The sequence below is a fragment of the Vicugna pacos genome, chromosome 5 (genome assembly GCF_048564905.1).
Source record: "Vicugna pacos chromosome 5, VicPac4, whole genome shotgun sequence".
Lineage (NCBI taxonomy): Eukaryota > Metazoa > Chordata > Mammalia > Artiodactyla > Camelidae > Vicugna > Vicugna pacos.
The window spans coordinates 69,873,171-69,895,158 of record NC_132991.1 but is presented as its reverse complement, the minus strand read 5'-3'; the positions used below and the strand labels follow the sequence as shown (position 1 = coordinate 69,895,158).

Genomic DNA, 21,988 nt, shown 5'->3' with positions numbered 1-21,988 from the left:
TAATGAACTTAAAAAAAAGGTAACAGCAGGGAAATGTATAGCTCAGTGGTAGAGTGCACATTTAGCATGCACAAGGTCCAGGGTTCAGACCCCAGTATCTCCATTAAAATGAATAAATAAATCTAATTACTGCACCCCAAAAAATAAATAAATAAAAATAAATTCTAAAAGAAGTATCAGATTTACATTTTATTTTACATTTCCACTAAAATGGTACTATAATCAAAAGCTTTTGATTTTACTCCCAAATGTAGGACAATTAAGGTCTTTAAATCGTTAAGTTTTAAAGGCTTTCCTACCTTCTAGATCAGTAACAGAAACAGAGGATACAGGAAACAAATCTCAGGCAAAAAAAAAAAAAAAGAAAGAAAAAAAAGGGCATGTAGCACTGAGGTAAGTCTAGTTAAGTATCTGGGACATGGGCCCCTTTGGGAACCAGTGGAAAGTGTCTATCATTTTCCCCAAAAAACTGTGTGTGCATTTACACAAAACACAATTTCAAGGAGTTACTAGACCGAAGGTTAACAATCCTTGTCCTAAAGTATAGTTTTGTTACAAATCATGTAAAATAAGTCCTGGTAATTACTGATCAGTAATTCTGAATGGTAGGTTAGGGAGAAAATAAAAGGAAAGGAATCTAGATTATCCATATACACACAAAAACTATTACAGGCTGTAAAATTCCTCTTTGTTGATTATTATTAATCTATAAATTAGACATGATATGGAAGGAGAAAGAAAGTTGCTGACTCTTGTATTTTTAAGTAACCTAGGTTGGCATCTGAACCATTGTTTTAGATAAAACAAACCCTAGAACTGTGCCTTGGTTTATGGAGTATAGTAAATATTTGTTGACAAACTGACTTTCTGTTGATTTATAAAAGCAATTCCCAGGTACAGTTTTTGTAATGGATATTCTGGCAGAGACTGCTGAACACCTCCCTAGGATCCAGTCTCCCCTTCTTTTTTTAATTATCATTTTTTAATCTTTATTTTTTTTATTTTGGGGTTTTTTTGGAGGGGAGTGATTAGGTTTATTTATATTTATTTTTAGAGCAGGTACTGGGGATTGAACCTAGGACCTTGTGCATACTAAGCATGCAGTCTACCACTTAAGCTATACCCTCCCTCCTTCCCTTATTCACAGAAGCCTGATTTTATTGAGTCCATCCCAGTCCATCTTTTTTAAGCCACTGTAATTCAGATCTGTTAGCTGCTGCAATATGCTATTCTTAATGAAAACAGATAAATTACTGCTAACTTGCATAATAACCCTGAAAAGAAGTACTGGCCCCTCTTTTACAAAATAAGGAAACTGATTCTGACAGAAATTTTAAGTTTCCCAAGGTCACAGGGCTAGACTTAGTGGTAGACTTAAAGAAAACCATCACTAGAATACTCACTTTCCGAACACAGTGTATTTCATGTCCAGATGTGGCTGCTTGCCATAGGTGATAAAGAACTGAGATCCATTGGTGTTTGGGCCATTATTAGCCATAGATACAACACCTCTAACATTGTGCTGAAAAAGAGACACCATACTATTAATTTAACTGTGTCTTTACGTAAGTATCCCAAAAATAGGACTAAAACAAGACATGTACTCTTTACTTTTCCAATATTTAAGGGATCAAGAAAACATTTAATCAGCTTCTATTAGGGCTAGTCCAAATATTCAGTTTCTGTATTATCTGTATCTCTGAAAACTTGTATGTAAATTGTTTATATATCAAATCATATTCCACAATTAATTTCATTTTCACTTTGGAAAAGTACAGCCACAAACACTTTTGGCAATAGCAGTATATGATAGAAATAATCCTTACATTTATATTAAGTAACAGTGTGCTGGCATGAGACAAATGATCAGGCAGACAACAAAACCAAAATCCCCATAATCTCTTCACACATACAGTGGACTCTGGATAGTTTCTTTATCTGTAAAACAAGGGAGTTTGGACTATTCAGGGGTTTATTCATAATTCAAATGCTCACAAGGCTCAGCAAATAATAAATTGATAAGTGGGCAGAATATAAACATGCCCAATTTTACCCATGCCCATGAATGTAAGAGAGTGGTGGGATCTGGCAAAAGGAATAATGTATCTCTTGCCTCATGACATTTACAATATTTTTGGAACCAATGGCCATAGAGAATGCATCTGTGGGTCTTCCACCCATAGGCAGTTAGTTCATAACCCCAGCACTGGATGATCTAAGGAAGGTCTCGTCGAGCTCTAACATTCATTATATAAGGGACTATGTACACTTTACTGATAAGATTGAAGACAGACAGAACCACATTACCGAGGGGTGCCCAAATATAAGTAACTCAATGATTAGCTATTCGTCAGGGGACCCAAATGAGACAAGTCACAGAGATGCAGCTACATTGAAATATTAATGCTTTATTGTCTCCCTAAAAGGTGACCTCCAATCAAGTATAGTATTTGATACATACATAAGAATGTATGTACCACTTACAGCTTAATAAAATAAGCACCCATCAACCTGTTTCCAAACTATAAGAAGTAAAATTTATCAAACTGTTGCATATGCCTATGTGCTCCTCTCAGCTATCACCTTAGCCTCTCCAACAGGTAAACATTATTCTAATATCTTTATACCTACTTAAACAATATATTGTTTCCTTTCACTCATTTCTGAGCTCAATAAAATAGCATCATACTATTTGTAGCCTTCTGCGAAATGCTTTCTACACTTAATATTATGTTTCTAAGATTCATATATGTATATAGAGCTTTTACAACTGAATATATTACAATTTGTCCATTTAAAGATCAGTTGACATTTGGGTTGTTTTTAGGTTTTTGCTATTGCAAATAGCACCCTAGGAACACTGTTGTACATGTTTCCTGGTGCACACACGCAGGAGTTTCTCTAAGGTAAACACTTGGGAATGGAATTTCTGGGTTAGAGTATATGAATATTCAATGCACATTCTCAACTGTGGTATATAAGAAAATAGTTCTTAACCTTGGCTACATAGGAATCACCAGAGACCTTTAAATTATAATCATGGTCCTAATCAGTTCTACTGACTTTTTCTCTAGATTTAGGAGGTAAGGCCCTCATCTTTTATATTTTTAAAACTTCCATAGGTGAATCTGTAGCAGCAAAGTTTGAAAACCACTGATATAGGATGGCAGATTAGTATCATGGAAGCAGTCAATAATTAATGCCTAAAAAATTGTTTTGTTTCCAATTCAGGAAAAGGATGACTTCTTAAACAATTTATCACCTCCCAACCCAAACTTTGTAACAATATTTCTTTATGATAGAAAAGCCGAAAGATAAACTACTCTTGAGTTCCCCCATCCAGAGAAAAAAACTGCAGTGAATAATTTTCAGAAGTTCTGCTGAGTATATTTTACTATAACTGAAATATAATATACTAAATTATATATTTTGATTGATGAGAATTGATCTCTTTTTTTCTAATTATAAAGTTATCATTCTATGCAGGTACAAGTTTGAAAGATCACAAAATAAATTATTAACTGATGTCTTCTCTGAGGAGTGGAACTGATTTTTTTTTTTTTAAAAAGGTATGTACTAGTTTCTTAACTTTAGAAAAAAATTTCTTTAAAAAGTTTGAAAAATACAAAAAAAAAAACCCAAAGGAAATATAAATATCTAATTTTACCATGCTGAAGATTTATTTATATGCACTTCTTTTTAACCTAGTTGAGATCTACCACAGACAAAGTTAATTCAGGAATATTCAAACATTTAACAAAAGATGATAAAAGTTGGAGATTGATAATGGGCAATATTGCCACCAGGAGGTCTGATAGTCTCTCCTTCCCACTCTCAAAAAAGACCAATGATTCATGTCATTCAACATGAATTTTGTAGGGAGTCATTAAGCCCCTTAGGTATATTACTGATTTAAAATTTCAGATTGGACCAAAAGATGAGCTCACTTTGTGTCAAGATCCGTGTGATGGTGAGATTCCAGTATATATTAGGCTAGAACTGCCATTTGTATCTTCTTCCTGACATCATTTATCAAGTGTGCAAAAACTACCAAAAAAGTATATTTGTTTACTAATTATTTTAACTTGTATTACTACAACATATGTATCAAAGTTCCCATAAACAAGGCATGAAAAAATAGATTTTGAAGTATTTCAGATATACCTTAAGATATTCACTGTATTCATCCTCAAACTTCTTGCCCCAGATACTGTTACCTCCTCTTCCCGTACCTGTATTACCAGACAAATAAATGAAAAGAAGTATTTAATTAAAGTTGAAAAAGGGTTCATTTTCTAAACATAAGGGCTAGTTTACATAGTATAACTCTTAAATACAAATAAAATTTGATATGTCCTCTTACTTCCCAAAATTTAACTTTAAATATTAGAAAAATAAAATGTCTCTACAAAAACCAAAAACTCTCCCTCCTTTATCAATGTTTTTCATATTTTAGGGCTCAGTGCTAGTAGCTTCTGCTTAAAAATAAGTTATAAAAACTCCACATTCTTTTATTTTTCTATTTTTTTTGTCTATTCTCTTCTTCACACTGTGTACCCAATTCCCTAGATATTATTGGAATAACTTACCTGTCGGATCTCCCGTTTGAACCATGAAACCCTTGATATTTCTATGAAATATACAGCCATTGTAGTAATTACTGGCACAAAGAGCCAAGAAATTCTGAAGAGAATAAAAATAATGATTGAGATATGATGTAGCAGAAACACATTTAAGATAAGGAACCAACTGTATTTATTGAAAACACCACAAAAGCATATTTAAACTATGTCTTTTTAAGGCAGTACCTTAGACAATGTCACTTCCCTGCCTAAAACATTTAAATAGCTTTCTTCTGCTCTTGGACTAAAACACAAAGTCCTCAACAGAGTCTAACAAGGCCTGCATAACCTGGCCTACACTTCTACATCTCAGAATGACAGTATACTCTTCCCTGCTGCTTACTATGTTAACCCCATCAGCCTTCTGAAAATTCATCTAAAAAAGGCAGACTTTCCCACCTTGAGGCCCTCGTACCTGCTGTCTCTATGCCTGGAATGTTCTTTTTATAAGTCTTTGCATGGAGATGCCTTCATTACGTTTCACACTCAGTTTTTAAAGTATAACTTCCTTGGCTAGGCTTGCCCTCCTTTTAAATAAATCATTTCCCATTATTCTCTATCTCAATACTTCATTTTCTTCAAAGAATTGTCAACCTTTAGAAATGCTTTTTTTCTGGAAATAATTTTTACCCCACCTCCCACCCCCAGCCAATCTTCCCGGGTAGAATAATAGCTCCACAAGAGCAAGGAATGTCTCTTGTCCATCACTGTGTTTCAGATACGGGCAAGACAGTCTTTCACAAATAAATTGTTGAATTAATGAATATACATAGCTGACTCTTTCCTTCCATCCTTGTCATTTAAAAAAGTGAAATAATGTATGGAACAGTTCTATTACCTAATATCTAATGATTATTTACATTTCCTGAGGAAAACAAGCTAAAAGAAAAAGATACCAGCTACTCTATGGTTAGAGAAAAATTATCTACCTTTTCTTTGTCCACCTTTGGTATCAGAAAAGGAAATGGAAATGAGGCCAGAAATTATGATTGGTGGTTTTTCTTGACAATGGTTTTTATAGAAAAGGTTTTTTTATGTTAAGTTAGATGACTCAATTTCAAAATAGTTATCCTGTTACATTAACTCATTTTTCATATGTACATTATGGTACTCACTTCACATGTTTTGGGTGTCCTCTCACAGAAGATTTCTATTTTAATATCACCTACGTCTGTATGCAATGTCACCGACTAAAAAAGAGAGGGAGAGAACGTGAGAAAAAAAATGAGATTTCTTCAAGTGACTTTATGCACAGTATCATCTCCATAACTAGATACTAAAGATGATAAACTGAACAAAAATAAAAAGAAACACCATTACAGAGATGACCTGTTCACATAGTAGCTCTGAGAGATAAGTTGTATTTCTTCAAAATTTATGTCATCAGTAGAAAAAAAACTCCAGAAGATAAATATGAATACTAAGGTAAAATGGTATCTATGCTAAAAATTTAGGAGCAAATATTGTGATGGAAATAATTACATTAAATTTGAATTTTTCATAAATAAAAATATTTTTATGTTAGCATTACTTATTTAAATGGCAATTCACTAAATCATTAATATTTATTGAAAAACAGTGAGACAATGAGCTAAATGAATTAGGAAAAAAAATTTTCTAATGAAGGTGCTGGGGATTGAACCCAGGACCTTGCACATGCTAAGGACGTGCTCTACCACTGAGCTATACTATACACCCACTAAGAAAATGAATTTTACATAGTTTTCATCATTTCCCTCATGTAATTTAATTGTGAGAGATAGTTAAAAGACAATTTCTTTCTACACTAAAGACAACAGACATAAAAAGTGTAAGTGTTCCCAGATCCTAAATGTGCAGAGGTAACCATAGGGCTCTTGCTTGCTTGTTTGTTTAATCTGTTGTTTTGATAGCTAGAATACTCTTTTTGTTGCTCCATTCCAGAAAGGGTAGAAAACTATTCTGAGGCTTCCTTTTTAATATCACTGCTTTTTTACAAAAATATCTAGTAGTGAGAGTTATGACTAGGTTGAACAGAGGGCAGGAGTATGAGTGTAAATGTGTGTGTGGTTGGAGGTGGGGCACAATGCTTTTCTTCCAGTTAAGCTCTAGTTGCCCTCCTTAGATCATGTGCAAAATTGTTCAGTTAAAATTACCACACCTGGCTACACTCTTCCACTCCTGCAACACCTTCTTCCTATCTCTATCCACTTTGTAATCAGTCTTTTTCCATAAAAGGTAAATAGTGTTTTAAGTGAAAAACAAAGATTTAAAGTTATTTCGCTTATTTCTGGTTTTGTTTAGAATCATTTTACACTGTATCCTTTCTCTATCTTGTCATTGAAATTTCCATGCAGTTTTATTTCCCTTGAATTTCTAAAAATTACTTATAATGAAAGACATACAATTCTATAAAACTTACCATTTTTCTTCTGATAGTTTCAGGAAGTACTTACTGTTTGTTACTTTCTCAATTTATTGGGATAAGTTTAAAAATGAGTCTCTACAAAAGAAAAAAAATAAAGTTCATTTCCTTAACTCAAACATGCTCATCTTTTACTAAGTATTTAAAAGAAAAACTCTAGAAGTACACGCTCCCCACTCCGACCCCATCCCCGGCAAGTAATAAAAATCCGGTAATGGAAACGGATGAGGCTATCCTACACAACTTAAACCCCTCAACCTCTTACTTCCCCTGTTCACTCTTCTTTTAAGAGCCTCCTTGCAAGTTCTCTAACAAGGCGGGATATTCCCGCCTTGGGATCTAGGCACTGGGGGTTCACTTTACCTAAAATGGTTATTTTCCTCACCAAGCCTCTGCTCAAAAGTCAGGTCTAACTGACCTGATTAACTCCATTTGAAGCTGCCTTAATTTCCTTTACCCACAACGCTTAGTACTAATACACTATATGCTTTATTGTCTTATTTCAACACCTTACCCGTCCAGGAAGCTCACTCGAAAAACAGCACCCTGCAAGCATTTGAGTTAAGTGAATGAAAGAACAAGTGACTTTACACCGTACCTACTTAACCACTTCGATTAGCACAGCTGTTGTTAAAACAGCAAAGATGCAATCGCGGGTGCCCCCTTGGGTCTGTATTTTCGAAACTAGTTTCTTCAGGCCACCGGAAGTCGAGAAGGGGACCCATTAGCGAGAACGCCCCTCGCCTGCTCGCCTCCTTCTTCCTCCCCGCCTCCTCCCTCCTATCGCAAACCAAAAGGACCAGAACTAGGGAGACAATGTAATTTATCCCCACCAGAACACTTCTGACCGTGAAAGGGGGGCTCGCTTAATAATTACACTAGGACAAGAAGCGTAATTCTGAGCAACCTCTAGAAGTACCTCGAACTCAGATGTAAAACGGAAAAGTCCACTTCCGCCTGGTTCCTCCCTCCCCCGCCCACTTCGCCAAGAAGTTCCGCGCAGGGCCGGATGTAGCGCTCGCGCAGTCTCGGAACTGGTGAGTCTTGGGCGAATTACGTTTCAATGTGGATAGCTAAGGGCTTGGCGGTAGGCTGTGGTCCGTGTAGGCCGTAGTTATGGGGGTGCTGTGGGGGAAGGCGGCCGGGGACGAGCCAGGCGGAGAGAACCGGCTGGCCGCACGAGCGCATAAGGCTCTAGAGGGGACAGGGTCCTGACTCACGGGCTTACCGGCCATGCCACCTGGGCTCTTCATTGTCCTGGAAAAGGCCTGAAGTGGAACGGAGACAAGAGGGCGCAGTTTTAAGGCTGTAAACTAAGCCCTGCTAATGTTTTGTAATAACAGTGCTGACTTGGCCAGGCATTGTTCCACGGTTTACGGTTAAATTCTGCGACAACAGTGTGAGCTGGGCACTATTTTTTCCATTCTTCAGAGGTGGTAACCGCGGAGGTAGAGTAATCTGATACAAAGCTCTGGCTCTGGGAGTCAGTCTGGTTTTAGAGTCATTGTTCTCACTGTGCTCTGCTGCCTCTCACTGTTGTGGTTTCACGCTACGCAGCTTCGTAGGAAATGGGGGAGTATTTTATTATTTCCAACGGTTCGTTTATATGTGACAGGAGATAATTCAGAACCAGCGTGGTGGCCCACTAGAGCTTCACTTCGGCGCTTGCCAGACTAAGAAGAGTCTGGAAAGTAGTGTGGTATAAGGACCCTTCGAAAATCTTCCATGATCCTGGCTCGAGCGGTTGATGGAGGCTCTGCATCTCTCCGAACCGCATATTTAAGTACTCACATTAAATATTAAATATTTTTGCTATAGAAATACTGAAAAAAATGCTTTTCAAATCATTGGGCTGTGAATATTCCATGTTCACAATTGATTATGCTTTCTTGTTATTTTGCATATTATTAAATGCTTTTTTTCAAGAACAATAATGTTCGTAGATACTAAATTTAAGAATGGAGTTGACAGTGTTGTCTTTTATTTTGGATATAGCTGTCTAGAAGGCTGACAGACTGTGTGGGCAGAATACCCTGCAACTTAACCTCCCCCACCCCGTGAGCCAGCCCTTTGTGTGGCAGGTGTTGATTCAGGGGCAGCAGCTGCTGCCCTTTCCTGCCTGGACCCTGCCCATTCCTAGAGTGACCCACTTATGCATCCCATGATTCTGGCTGCTGATCTATAGTATGTTTACTGTTTTTGATAAAGCACTTTTTAATGTCAAGATATACCACCCTTAACTCCACATTCTGCTCTCATGGGGGAATGGAGAATGTGTCAATTTGTGCAGTGAGCATTTAGTGCTGGCCTGTGATGATGATACTGAGATACAGAAAAGAGTTCCTGTTCTCCAGTAGCTTTAGCGTCCTGGAGGAGACAGACAAACAGGAATATAACATTATAAGAATAACTAGGACAGAAGCAGGTGTGGGGCAGGGAATGGGAGACACTGAAAAGACAGGTTTGTCAAGAAAAACTTTAGGAAGTTGAAGGGAAATTAGAAAAAAGGGTAATACTTAAAGAAGTAGAGAAGGGAGGAGGTGGTTGAAGCAAGTTTGGGGAGAACAATAGTAAGGTTGAATGTGGGCCAGGGAGGAGGGGATGGACGTAAGTGTGTATTATGTACCAGGCTTGTGCGAGGAGACTTAAACATACTAATCCATTTACTCCTTTTGGGTGGCCTGTGAGGTAAATTTTAGTATCTCTACTTTGTAAATGAGAAAACAAGCTTGGAGAGGTTAAATGACTTACCTATGATACCATGTGTAGGCAGTGTTTAAACCCAGGTATGTGTGGCTACAGCTCTTTTGCTCATGTGCTTTGCTGCCTCAGAGGTCTGAGTTTTAAGTGTACATGTGTTCCATTTTCTGTGTTTTCACTTCAGATACTCAGTTTTACCTGATTTCTGTATGTTGTCATCTCGTGTCCGCCTGGTCCCCACGACAGTCCGTTCCCTGATCTGCAGTTCTTCCCGTTCCTTCATGGATTTGAAAGCTCTCCTTTCATCCTTGAATGACTTTGCATCCCTCTCATTTGCTGAAAGTTGGGACAATGTTGGATTACTGGTGGAACCAAGCCCACCACACACTGTAAACACACTCTTCCTGACCAATGACTTGACAGTGGAAGTGATGGAGGAGGCGCTGCAAAAGAAGGCTGATCTCGTTCTCTCTTACCATCCGCCTATTTTCCGACCCATGAAACGCATTACCTGGAAAAGCTGGAAGGAGCGCCTGGTGATCCAGGCTCTGGAGAACAGAGTTGCAATCTACTCTCCTCACACGGCCTATGACGCTGCTCCCCAGGGAGTCAACAACTGGTTAGCTAAAGGGCTTGGTGAGACGCTTCTTGTTCTTGCATGTCTAGTATTTTTCCTGCCAATGCTTTGGCATTTTAGAATGTCTTTCCAATGTGTTCTAACTGCTTTAGGGGTAGGGACCATTATTCTATTTTTATATGATATATTTAAAAATAATCTTGCTGAACTCTGGCAATTAAACTGTGTTTGAAAAATGAAATTTTTATCCTTAATGAATAAGGAGAGCATAGGAAATCTTCATTTTTGACTGAGTTTTGTGATTCCTCACTCATGTGGCACAGTGCCTAGCACTTGGGCAGTCCAGAAATGCTGCTTAAATTAAATTAAAGGCTCAGGCCTCTTTAGAATTTAATTCACATGTCAGTCAAATGGACAGTTTTAATTGAATGCTTACTTATGACCACAGTGAGGGAATTCAACAAGTGTGTTTTAGTTTTATTTTTAGGAAGTCTTTTTAGTTTACTCATTTGGGGCTGAAGCTTTTATGATGATATAATCTGGATTAATGTGGTCAAGCAGATAATGAGCATTTGCAGTTTGAATCATGGTTTACATGAGTAAATTTAGTGAGCAGTCACAATTCTATATGTCCTTTAAAAATTCATGAGTCAGAAAAAAAAATTTCATGAGTCAGTCTTTCTTGTCCAAGTTTTTGTGACATTTAAGAGTCTTCTGGAAAATAATTCTGAAAATAAATTTGATTTTGTATGTCTGTAGTAAATTCTAAATTATGGGAGCTATTGGATGTCTATGTTAGGGATATGTATATGTGTGTGTATTATATAAGCATCTGAAAATGAGTCTTTTGAAAAATACTCATTTCTTGGAAGTTTTGCCCATAATCGTTTATCTTTTTAATTTAAAAAAAAAAAACTCCACAAAAACTCCAACTCCTGACAATTTTTCTTCTAGGAGTTTGTACCTCCAGGCCCATCCATCCTTCCAAAGCTCCTGACTACCCCACGGAGGGAACACACAGAGTAGAACTCAATGTTACACACACCCAGGACCTGGACAGAGTCATTTCTGCAGTGAAAGGAATTGCAGGTGTTTCTGTCACTTCTTTTTCTGCTAGGTACAATGTGCTTTCCTCTTTTTCATGTTTGTTCATTTGTGAGGATCTTCTTTATAAATTCCATGACCCTGTTATTTTAGTTTGCAACAAATTATTTTCCCTGGGTGGGTTTACAAAGCAGTATACTTATTTGCATATGGGTTCTTGAGGAAGAAAAATATGAGACCTTTTCAAAACAGTAAAAATGATAAGTAACACTAATTGACTATTTTCTACGTGGGAGGAGCTATACTACACATCTTACAGTATATCTAATCCTCCTGGTGATGTTGAAAGGCAGTTATTTTTCCCTTAGGATATATGGATAAACCCTAGTGATATACTGATGACATAGGTTTACTTTTATCTGTTACCAGCAAACCATGATTCCCAAACACGTGAAAGGAAAAAAATACATTAAAATGCCTCTTATAAGCTCAGTCATTTATTTAATTAAGATTGAGATACCAAAATTTTGCCTCCTAGGAGATTTTCTTTTAGGCTAATTTTTCCTAATGCCTGCTGAAGCTTCATAAAAGACAAGTCAAACAAAGCTAGGACTTAATAACTGTTTAAAAAACAACGAAAATGACTTTTTAACAAAACGGAGATTTATATCATGCTACACCAAAAAGTGACTGTTTAATGAGTAGTTTTTCAATGTGGATGTCTTACAGTAAAATCATTTTAAATGTCCTCTAATACTACTGGGGTATTTCAAGAATCTCAGGGAAAATTAGATTCCAGTCATAGATGTTTTTTAACCATCCTAAAATACTGTGTAAATACTGAAATAAAAAGAAAATTATTCTAATAAAGCATGAAAAATTCAAATGACAACAGGTCTTCCTTGTTGCCTCTACTCAGTCCCAGGTATCTTCAACTCATCTTTTCCTGTTTTCAGAGAAGTGGGTACCTTTCCAAGCAACTACAGGGAAATGAAGACGTGAATAGTTTTGCTTTATTCATTGTTTTCTTAATTAAGTGCTGTGCTGTATTTGCCATTTTTAACTTATGTCATAGAAATTTTTCCATGTAATTATCTCTGTTAAACTGCTATGTAGTGTTTCTTATTATAGATGTACAGTAGTTTCTTGAAGCGTTCCTCTTCCTAACTGATGGACATTTTAAAGAACCCAGATGCATATTTAGTTTAACTCCAGTTTCTCCACATTACAGATAATATCTGGGTTTTACCGTTAGGTTGGGGCCCAGGCACTGCTTTTCCCTTGTTTTTTCAAAGCTCTGCAGATGATTCCAATGTTGAAACTATACTTCTAGATTATCTTTTAATGTGTCTTTTAGTTCTAGAATTCTGTGATCATATTTAAAGTTTATGGTTAAATACAAAACTTTCTTGATGCCTTCTTTTTGGAGAGGCTTTGGGATATTGCTTCTCAGAAGGTGATTCACGGACCCCCTGAATCATTATGAAAAATGCAAATTTTTAGTTTCATCCTAGGTCTATATAATTAGGAGGGGTTTGCCTGAGAATCTGTCCAGGAGATTCTTGTATTCAATGATGTTTGAAAATTAACTTCTCTAGGACTTTAAAAATTTTTTTCAGTTTGTCCCAGCCCCATTCATAGATGTCACTGGATCAGTAGAAGGGTCCAGCAGCTGTTATTTTAAGAAACTAGCAGGAGATTTCTGATGCACTGCTAGGACTAAGAGCAGTTCTGTAACAGGGGTTTCAAAGTGAGGTCCCTGATCCAGCATCATCAGCATCACCTGGAATTTGTTTGAAAGGCAAATTCTCAGCCCCAGTGAGGACCTACTAAATCAGAAACTCTGAGGCTAGGGCCTAGCAGTCCGTGTTTTAATAAGGCCACAAGGTGATTTTGATGCATGCTAAAGTTTGAGAAACACTATTCTAGAAAATAGCTTGGTTTGGAATGAAATCTAAGTTCCATATAAATCTCATCTATTACAGGATGTTGTAAACTGTGGATTGTTTTAAATATATTGCTTATGATTATCCTAAGCCAGCAAGTGACTTTTTTTGTAGGACTGATGATGAAGAACAAACACGACTCAGTTTGAATTGTAGTCAGCAGGCTTTGATGCAGGTGGTGGCTTTTCTTTCCCAGAACAGAGAGTTTTATCAGAAGACTGAAATTCTCTCACTGGAGAAGGTAATAAAAATGTCTTATATTACTGTGCATTTTTGTTTGACAAGTTCATATGTAAATCATTAGATAAATAGACTATTAACTATTACCTAAAGAAGCACAAAGTGGTGATGAGGGCATGTTATACCCTCAGAAGTATATTGAAAAAGGGAGACATTTCAGGAATAGAAAAATGTTGGTACTTGTCTTAGTCCATTTGAGCTTCTATAACACGTTTGGATTGCTGTAGCAACAGAGTGGATGTCTTAGAACACGTCTGGATTGCTGTAACAGGGTGAATGGCTTATAAATTACAGAGATATTCCTCACAGGTCTGGAGGCTGGGAAGTCCAAGATCGCGGCTCTGGCAGCTTCGGGCTGGTGTCTGGGGAGAGCCTACTTCATAGTTCAAAATGACACCTTCTCTCTTGTCCCCAAATGGTAGAGGGGACTAGGGATCTTTCTGGAGCCTCTTTTTTAAAGCACTAATCCCATTTATGTGGGTTCCAGTATCTCCCAAACTTGACTTAAGTATCTCCCAAAAGCTACACCTCATACCATCACCTTTGCGGGTTACGATTTCAGCATATGAGTTTGGGGGGGACAGAAACTCCCAGACCATAGCACTACTTCTTCAGGATTAGAGACTCAGTTCTAAGTTCAGCCTCTTATACCCTTGGCCTGGACCATTTTATTCACTCCTTTAACTTGACAGCCATTTGTTTGATGTTTCCTATGTCTTCACTTCCTGGCTCAGAATGCTTTCTTAAGATTAAAAAATTGAAAAAGAACCCATATTTCTGGCCACTTTCTGGACATTTTCCACTTACTAATCGCACAAGTATTTAAAATCCAATATATACAAGTATTAACTGTACCGCTGCTTTAAATACAACTTTTCTTTTTTCTCTTCTATTGGTGGCATCATCATCATCTACCTTATTTTACAGGTTTGCCCAACTCTCTCTTGCCCCCGTAAGTCCAAGCCCTTTTGATTTTGTCCCTAAATGTAAAAAATGTTTCTCTTCTCTGTCTGCAACCACAGTAGTTGAAGCTCTCATCTTCCCTCACTTGGGATGTGAATAATCTCCTACGTGGGTACCTACAAGGGACAATCCAGGCTTTTTAGCTGGGGCAAAAATTCACAGGTCATGACCTCTGTCTCCAGCCTCTTCTCCATCCCCATCCCTTGCTCTGCACACCAGGTCTTCTGTCTGCTTTTGCATCTGCCCTCAGTGTGCTCTCTCACACCTTGGCACCTTTCTGCGTGTTCTCTCTGTTTAGAATGCCTTTCCAGATCTCACCCTACCCCTAACCTGCCACACTGCACTTGACTCACACTCCTTTTTTAACTTTTTTCTGGTCTGTCTTCGAGGTCCAAGTCCTTGTTAGACTCCACTTGCTCCAAGTACCCACCTCCCAAGTCTCATTTATTTTGTCATTCCTTTGTGCTCCCATAAAAGACAGCACTTATCTTGTATTTAAGCACCTTTTATTATGATTTTTAAACATCTGTCTTCCCAGGAGGCTATGAGCTCCTAGAAGTCAGAATATTTTTGTCAGGTTTGCATCCCCAAACTGTAACCTGGAGCTGGCTATAGTTAAGTTCATGGTATGCTTGTTTTATTGATCTCAGCGTTTCTGTAGGCTTGTTTTCTAGGACTTTTGTTTTCTAGGACTGATGATGGACAGTTTTTATAACCTCTGTTTCTCTTCAGCCTCTGCTTCTACATACTGGAATGGGACGGTTATGCACACTGGATGAGTCTGTCTCCTTGGCAACTATGATTGAGCGAATTAAAAGGCACCTAAAACTGTCTCATGTTCGCCTTGCTCTTGGAGTAGGGAGGACCTTAGGTAAATATGTCCCCTTTATTTGTCCAGTATGTACCTACCATAATGTGGGGCAAAAATTCAAACTCTTGGTTATATCAATATAAGTGATAGAAGACTGGTTAGCAGCACACAGAAGATGACTGGTTTACTTTATCGATGAGGCTGGGCTAGGTTATGCTGTGCTATATGTCTCATTGGCCTAGACAAGGCTTATTTCTCAGTCACACTCCACATTCATCTCAAGTCAGCAGGGGAAGCCTGCTCATTGTTAACTGGTCACTGTTGCAGAGGGAGGGTCTAACTGTCAGTTAAACATTCTAGCCAGGAAATGACACATATTCTGTTCAACTCGTTGTCCAGAATCAGTCCTATTGCTCAGCACAGCCTAGTGAGGACTTGAAGAGAGCCTTACCACAGTACAGGAAGAGAGCTGGAAATTGTGGCCGCTCCAGTTACCACGCAAATCTCAAGTTTTACAGTGCTGGTGATACGTCACAGTGAGGTGCTGCCAAGTGAAACGATCCACTATACTTTCTGAGTCTTGTAGCCAGTCTTTCCTTCTGACTCTTCCCAGTACTTTGGGGAACAAAAGGAACAGACAGGACATTTGTTGGACCCTTGCCGTGAGCCTAGCACCGTACCAAGTGTCCTGCGTGTGTGAGTTCCTGCTACAGAGGCGGTGAGCAGGGTGCAGGTGTTATGAGTGTGGAGTCTGAACACCTGGGGTTCAGATTTGTCCTGTCTGCTGTGTGACTCTGACAGGTTATTCAACCCCTCTGTGTCCTAGTAGCCTCATCTGTGAAAACTGCAGTAATAATAAAACCTGACTCACCGAGGAGGTGGTGTGGTTCATGTGACAAGGCACAGTGACTGCCGCAGGTTAAGGACAATAGGTGCTAGCTGTCGTTAGCTGCACGGTAGGTATTATTATTCCTGTTGTACAGGTGAAAAAATTGAGGTTCAGAGAGATAAGTAACTTATCCAAATTCCGCAGTTGGATCAAACAACACATGAGAGTTCGTTTCCAAAGAAGATGGATGGTGGAGACAGGCTTTGGTTTCTGAGCAGCTCCAAAGCCCCTCTTTTGAAATACCCCTAATGAAGCATCCATTCTAGAAACCTAAGTGCTAAACACTTGTTGGATTCTGGCTTGAAAGTTTCTGTATTCCACTCTTCAGAGGATACTCTTTTAGGATAAATATGCCACTAAAAAAATGTGGCAAATCCACTCACAGTATCCACTGACTAGCCCTTTCAGTTCCTCAGCTTCCTCACTGGGGAACAGAGGTGGTACCTGCCTACCTCTCACTGTTGCCTGGAGACCCACGTGAGGCTGCTTTACTGAGCAGCATTGTGATGAAGCCTAAAGCCTAGGGTTAGTGATGAATACTGTTCAGAGATGCCTTATGTGGTCTTGTGCAGCAGTGTACGTCCAAAGGAATGATAACCCTGCCTTGGGCTAACTCTGCAACCCGAGGAATCGTCTGTTCACCTATATAAAGACATATATATATATTTTAATTTAGTAAGCAAAATTCATACACAGGTGATAACACCAGGAGTGAAATCTGCACTACGTTTAGGATTCTCGGTACAAATTATGATACTAAAATGAAGGGGAATTGTAAAGTATTGTTCTCTTGTCTCCTTTATCTTAAAGAGTCCCCAGTCAAAGTCGTGGCCCTGTGTGCGGGTTCTGGGAGCAGTGTGCTGCAGGGGGCCGAGGCCGACCTTTATCTCACAGGTAGGACAGCCTTTGCATCTGTTTTCTACCCTTTCCTTGTGCATCCCTTCCCTACCTTGATTCATATTTTTACAAGTTATAAAATAGCACATTTTAGGACAGCACCTGGCATGCAGATGAATCTAAATGGTGTTCTTTGAACCTGAACTCAACAGGGACTATGCCAAAATTGGGGACATACCATGCCATATTCTTTGAGGAGGGAAGAAGTAACAGTCTCAGAGCTAGGTTCTCTGAAACACTGCTGTTCAGCATTTATTTAACCTGTCTTCTTCCTAAACATGACTTCTCTCAGATTTCATATGTAAGTTAATGGGACACTTTTCACCTTGTCGCCTTAGGTAGAAAATATTTCCTCTTACTCAGTCCTAAAGACGATCATCAGTTTCTATGAGTTCTGGCTCCAAAAATTTTTTTTTTGCCTCTTTGGACTTTAGCCTCCCTTCACATAAAATATGAGTTTAAAAGAAAGATTCTCTTTCCCAGCTTTTCCATCTCTGACATTCTCTTGTTTGAGATGCAGAGATCTGTGCTTAGTCAGAGTTGCATGGAATGGTATTGAAAGCACTTAGCAAGTGTGTAACTGAGTTCAAACTGCTTCAGCTTCATATCAGTGCTTCCCCAGAATGACTGCTTCAGCTTCGTATCAGTGCTTCCCCAGAATGAAGCAGAAAGTGAAGATGCTTGCAAGTGGGCTTCTGAGATTGTATCTGACGCAAGAAACCTGCCAAAAGCCAAGTAGGCAGCGTGAAGGAGTCGTCTTTCCTGAATACATCCTTTACCACTCTCAGTTCAGAGAATATGAAAGAAATGGATCCTTACATTTTTTCCAGACTCTCTCCCTTTCCCTGGAGGCAGATCTCCTCACAGCCATGGCCCCTTACACTCTCCGCTTTTAGGAGTGCCGGTCCTCACAGCCCTGGTCCCTCAGGTACTTCGGCATCTCTAAGCCCCCATCCCGTCCGCACAGAAGCCGGCATTCACCGCCCGCTCCTGTTCCTTCCCAAACCCAGGTGTTCTCTTACTGCTCCTGCCTCCCAGGAACCTAAGCCCTCACTGCCCTGTTTCTGAGCTCTTCAAAGCCTGGGTTTTCACTGTCCTGCTTCTGCCTCTTAGGAGCCTAAGTCCTCACCGCTCCACTCTCTCAGGAGCCCATGTCTTCACGCCCCGTTCCATTCAACCCTCTTAGAAGCGCGGGTCCTCAAAATACGGTCCCTCTCAGACCGTTTTCCCTTGGGTGCCAAACTCACATCTGCCCCCATTCCCTAAGTCCCATCTGGAGCCCAGGTCCCCACAGCCACGTCATCTTTGAGCCCCAATATCCTCAGTCCCGTGCCAAGGGCTTGATTCCTCACACAGCCCCATCTCCTCCACAGCCTGGCTGTTCGAACACTGCCCACTGTGGGTCTGGGTCCTGCCTCTTCCTCCTGCTCTCCTTCGGCTGCCAGGGCCCAGGGCTCCCAGGCCGTGGCATCTGTCTTCCCATGATGTGCAGAGCCTGCCCCCAGGAAGCACTCCTCTCAGTGGCTGGTCTGACTGCTCGGCCCCAAATCCTTGTAGAACTTTTCCGTTATCTCCATCTAGGCATCATCTACCTGAAGTATTTCATCAAGCCTCTCATCTTAGTCTTCCACACACTCCCCCAAAACTAACTTTCAAAAGTACAAATATGGTGGCGTATAATACTATCCTGGCTAAAAACCCTTTGTTGATGTATCTGTCCTGGTGAAGCCTGAACGTGTCATCCTCTTTCATGCAGCCTTTGCTCATGCAGTCTTCCCTGGCTAGGATGCCTTTTCTTTGTTTCTTTCTTGTACTTCTAGTGATAAGCTCAAAGATAGCTCCTCTGAGAAGCTTTTTCTTGACCATGTCCGGCTCCTGCCCCTGATGGTCATGCCTTCCTCTCCTGATTCCTGTCTCTTTGTCCTTAACCTCCAATACGCATTTCTGTTGGAGAGCGGTTGTTTGGCTCCCAGGCTTTCCACTTTGTCCTTGCAGGTAACACCTAACTGGCCCATCATTCCTCCAAAGGAATTCTGTACTTTGTACAAACACTTTGTACATTTGCTGCTGCTGGCTGCATTTCCACCTCTGCGCCTCCTGAGGGTTAGGAGACAAGGGTTTAAGATTCCTTTTCCCACTTCTAGAACTAGACTCAAGGGTTTTAACCCTCTGGCCATTCCTTTGGCTACATCTGAGCCTCTCCATCACTCAGCCTCTCCTGCCACCCACACCCATGCCTTATTATCTAGCACACCCTCTTACAAAGGCTGCTGCACTTGAAACATTGTCACACCCCCAGGTATAAAGGTGCAGCATCTAAACAAGCCTGATGTAATTGCTTTGAACCAGTTAAAAATGTATGTGACCATTATCTGCTTTCTTTTCTGTCCTTCTCAATATATGAGATTTTTATAAGCCCCCACATTTATACCAGAGTGAAATAAGTTTTCAGTATATAGGCAGTTTGACATCTTACAGTGCGGTGTGACCATTTTAAAATTAATTGTAACATTTTACTTTGAAGGACTTTTAGAACCATAGAAAAGTTGCAGTAGTATAGTGAACTCCTATATGCTCTTCATCTAGATTACTAAGGGTTACATTTTGCTCCATTTGTATGCTCTCTCTCTATGTAACATATTATATATGTGTGTATACATTTGTATATCTATATATATTTATCTGTTTACTCCCAAACTTGTAAGAAATTGTAGACATGACCCCTAAATACCTCAGCATTATATCTCCTAGGAATAAGGACATTCTCTTATATAATCATGTTATAATGATCAAATGCAGGAATTTAATATTGTTACAATACTTATTTAATATACAGTCTATATTCAAATTTTTCTGATTGATCAAGATTTATAGCATTTCTTTTTTCTAATTGATATCCAATCCATGATTACACAACGCATCTGAAATAGTTCTCAAATTTGTCTTCAGAGCGTTGACATTTTTGAAGAGCATAGGTCATTTGCTTTGTTGTGTATCTTTCAGTTTGTAGTGTCTGATTGTTTCCTCATAAATAATGACTTTTTTAAAATTAGGGTTTTTTTGTTGTTGTTGTTATAAAACAGTATGTGCAGAAGATAAGTACACACAGTTCCAGAACATTAAAATGTCCTCCCTTTCTGGTTACTTGGGGAAATAGAAAATATCTTTTTATCTGGCTAACTTTAGATGTCTATGATCTGTAAGGCATCACTTTGAATATAACTTCGAGGATGGGAAGCCCCAGCCAAAAGATCAAAGGCAGGCCTCTGCTGATTTCATCACCCTTCCTTTGAGCTTGACAGTTAGGTCCTTAAGGGCAATACCCTAGAAAGACCAGCAGATGGGGAGCTTGCTCCTTGCAGGTATAAACAGTCTCACTTGCTTTTTCTTTTCCTTATCTGCCATCCTGAGCCAGGCTTTTCTTTCCTTTGTCTTCACCTATTATTTTAGTCTTTATGGATTTCCCCACTTTGATGCCTTCTCCAGCCAGTGCATTTATAATAGTCCAGGCAGCCAGATTGTCTTTCCTAAAGCATGACTTCTCACTGGGCCACCTTAGTGTCTTTTTCTCCTTTCACTTTACCTCTATGATTACTTAGATTAAGATGTCTTAAAAAGTGCTTGACTAAACACTATTCCTTATAATGAAATGACACATTGGGGTGGGGGGAGTGTGGGGAATTGAAGATTGGTGTAGGGGGACTTTTTTTCCTTAAGAACCTTTTTTTCCCTTGTTTTTTATGCCTTTATGTCCTTAAGTATATTTCAAAATTAACGCTTTTTATGAACAACCCAAACTGTGAACAGTATATTTTTTCTCTTAAATTAGAAGTCACCAGATTTGCAAATGGTGTTCTTTAAACTTCAAAACACTTGAGTTTTCCCAAAATATTTTCGTAAAAGATGAGACCCTTATCCACCAGTAACTTCAGAATTTCTAGCAGGTTTGCCTAAGTCAAAGGAAAACACCTTGTTTTTAATTTAGAAAATAACCTTCAGCTCATTTCATCTTTATGAATTAGAGGATTGATGCTGAAAATTTTGGTACTCACAAAGCATGCAGGAGTGTTTGGGAAGTAAACCTACGATTTTCTTAAGGTATTTTTAATTTAATACTTACATAAGAAGCTTTCTGAAAGCTCCATTTTACTTAGCAGTCGTTAATTTTCATTGTGGATACACTTTGAGTGGGTGTTCTTACAGGTCTAGTTGTGGCAGTACTAGATACTATTGGATATGTGAGTTTGGATTCTTGCCTTGGATCCACCAAGGAGAAGGAATTTGGTATTCTCAGTGGGGTGGTCTCCATCTCTTTTTAAATTGGAGGACGTGTAAGAAACATGCACATAATAACTTTCTAGATTTATATGTAAAGTTCTGCTATATTACATTTGCCTCTTATAAAATGTAAGCTTGATATTTCTACTGTTATGGTTCAGCATTCCACAGACTCTCTGTCTAATATTTAAGTATTTGCTCTTTCCTTTGTTGGCAGGTGAGATGTCCCATCACGATGTTCTGGATGCTGCTTCCCAAGGAATAAGTGTCATCCTCTGTGAACATAGCAACACTGAGCGAGGCTTTCTTTCTGATCTTCAAGATATGCTGGGTGCTCACTTGGAGAATAAGATTAATATTATCCTGTCAGAAACAGACAGGGACCCTCTTCATGTAGTATAATGTATATAGGAAAAACAGGATAACACAGTCTACAAATTGATTGGCTCCCAACTTGAATGGATAACATGAGTCACTGGGGTTGGTATTCTTCTGGAAGAGTGTCTTAGAAGGTACATTATTTCTGGTTTCTTATCTGCTTCACTGAATGTACTATAGCTCATAAGGTAAAATCTATAACGTAACTACCATTAAAGAACAAATACTTATAAAAAACA

The 21,988-nt window shown here is 38.9% G+C and overlaps 2 protein-coding genes and 1 long non-coding RNA gene across 15 annotated transcripts in view; 2 read left to right on the top strand and 1 right to left on the bottom strand.

Annotated features, from left to right (window-relative positions):
• LOC140696454 (uncharacterized) overlaps positions 1-3,558 on the top strand; it is a 10,695-nt gene extending 7,137 nt beyond the window's left edge. Inside the window, exons 3-4 of the long non-coding RNA XR_012072807.1 lie at positions 2,427-2,600; positions 3,487-3,558. This is a non-coding gene — a long non-coding RNA (uncharacterized lncRNA). The remainder of the gene's footprint in view (positions 1-2,426; positions 2,601-3,486) is intronic.
• The window catches only part of PPIL3 (peptidylprolyl isomerase like 3), a 9,188-nt gene extending 826 nt beyond the window's left edge, over positions 1-8,362 (bottom strand). The window contains exons 1-6 of one of the 4 annotated variants that reach the window (XM_072961503.1): positions 8,255-8,362; positions 7,024-7,104; positions 5,738-5,812; positions 4,590-4,683; positions 4,165-4,232; positions 1,404-1,522 (exon numbers count right to left, since the gene is read on the bottom strand). In XM_072961503.1, the coding sequence (XP_072817604.1) occupies positions 1,404-1,522; positions 4,165-4,232; positions 4,590-4,683; positions 5,738-5,812; positions 7,024-7,026 (359 nt within the window). In that variant the 5' untranslated portion in view covers positions 7,027-7,104; positions 8,255-8,362. Of the gene's footprint in view, positions 1-1,403; positions 1,523-4,164; positions 4,233-4,589; positions 4,684-5,737; positions 5,813-7,023; positions 7,105-7,540; positions 7,565-7,624; positions 7,803-7,945; positions 8,071-8,254 lie in introns of those variants that run through there. The other 3 variants (XM_072961502.1, XM_015240023.3, XM_031678101.2) reach the window with 3 other exon arrangements.
• NIF3L1 (NGG1 interacting factor 3 like 1) lies at positions 7,927-21,988 on the top strand. 10 transcript variants are annotated; one of them, XM_015240013.3, is made up of 9 exons: positions 8,337-8,474; positions 8,642-8,809; positions 9,022-9,210; positions 9,911-10,362; positions 11,258-11,420; positions 13,408-13,534; positions 15,229-15,367; positions 17,007-17,090; positions 21,589-21,988. In XM_015240013.3, the coding sequence occupies exons 4-9, from the start codon at positions 9,936-9,938 to the stop codon at positions 21,771-21,773; spliced, it is 1,125 nt and encodes a 374-aa protein (XP_015095499.1). In that variant the 5' UTR covers positions 8,337-8,474; positions 8,642-8,809; positions 9,022-9,210; positions 9,911-9,935; the 3' UTR covers positions 21,774-21,988. The 10 variants fall into 10 exon arrangements, with proteins under 10 accessions (XP_031533955.1, XP_015095506.1, XP_072817601.1 ...); XM_031678095.2 differs by lacking the exons at positions 8,337-8,474; positions 9,022-9,210 and adding an exon at positions 7,927-8,063; XM_072961500.1 differs by lacking the exons at positions 8,337-8,474; positions 9,022-9,210 and adding an exon at positions 8,068-8,123.

Excerpts from the sequence above, each read along its gene's own strand:
- NIF3L1 (XM_031678095.2), top strand. The coding sequence starts at position 9,936 with ATGTTGTCATCTCGTGTCCGCCTGGTCCCCACGACAGTCCGTTCCCTG. Across the intron at positions 10,363-11,257 it reads CTGGTTAGCTAAAGGGCTTG|GAGTTTGTACCTCCAGGCCC; the intron begins GTGAGACGCTTC and ends TTTTTCTTCTAG. Across the intron at positions 15,368-17,006 it reads TGGAGTAGGGAGGACCTTAG|AGTCCCCAGTCAAAGTCGTG; the intron begins GTAAATATGTCC and ends TTTATCTTAAAG.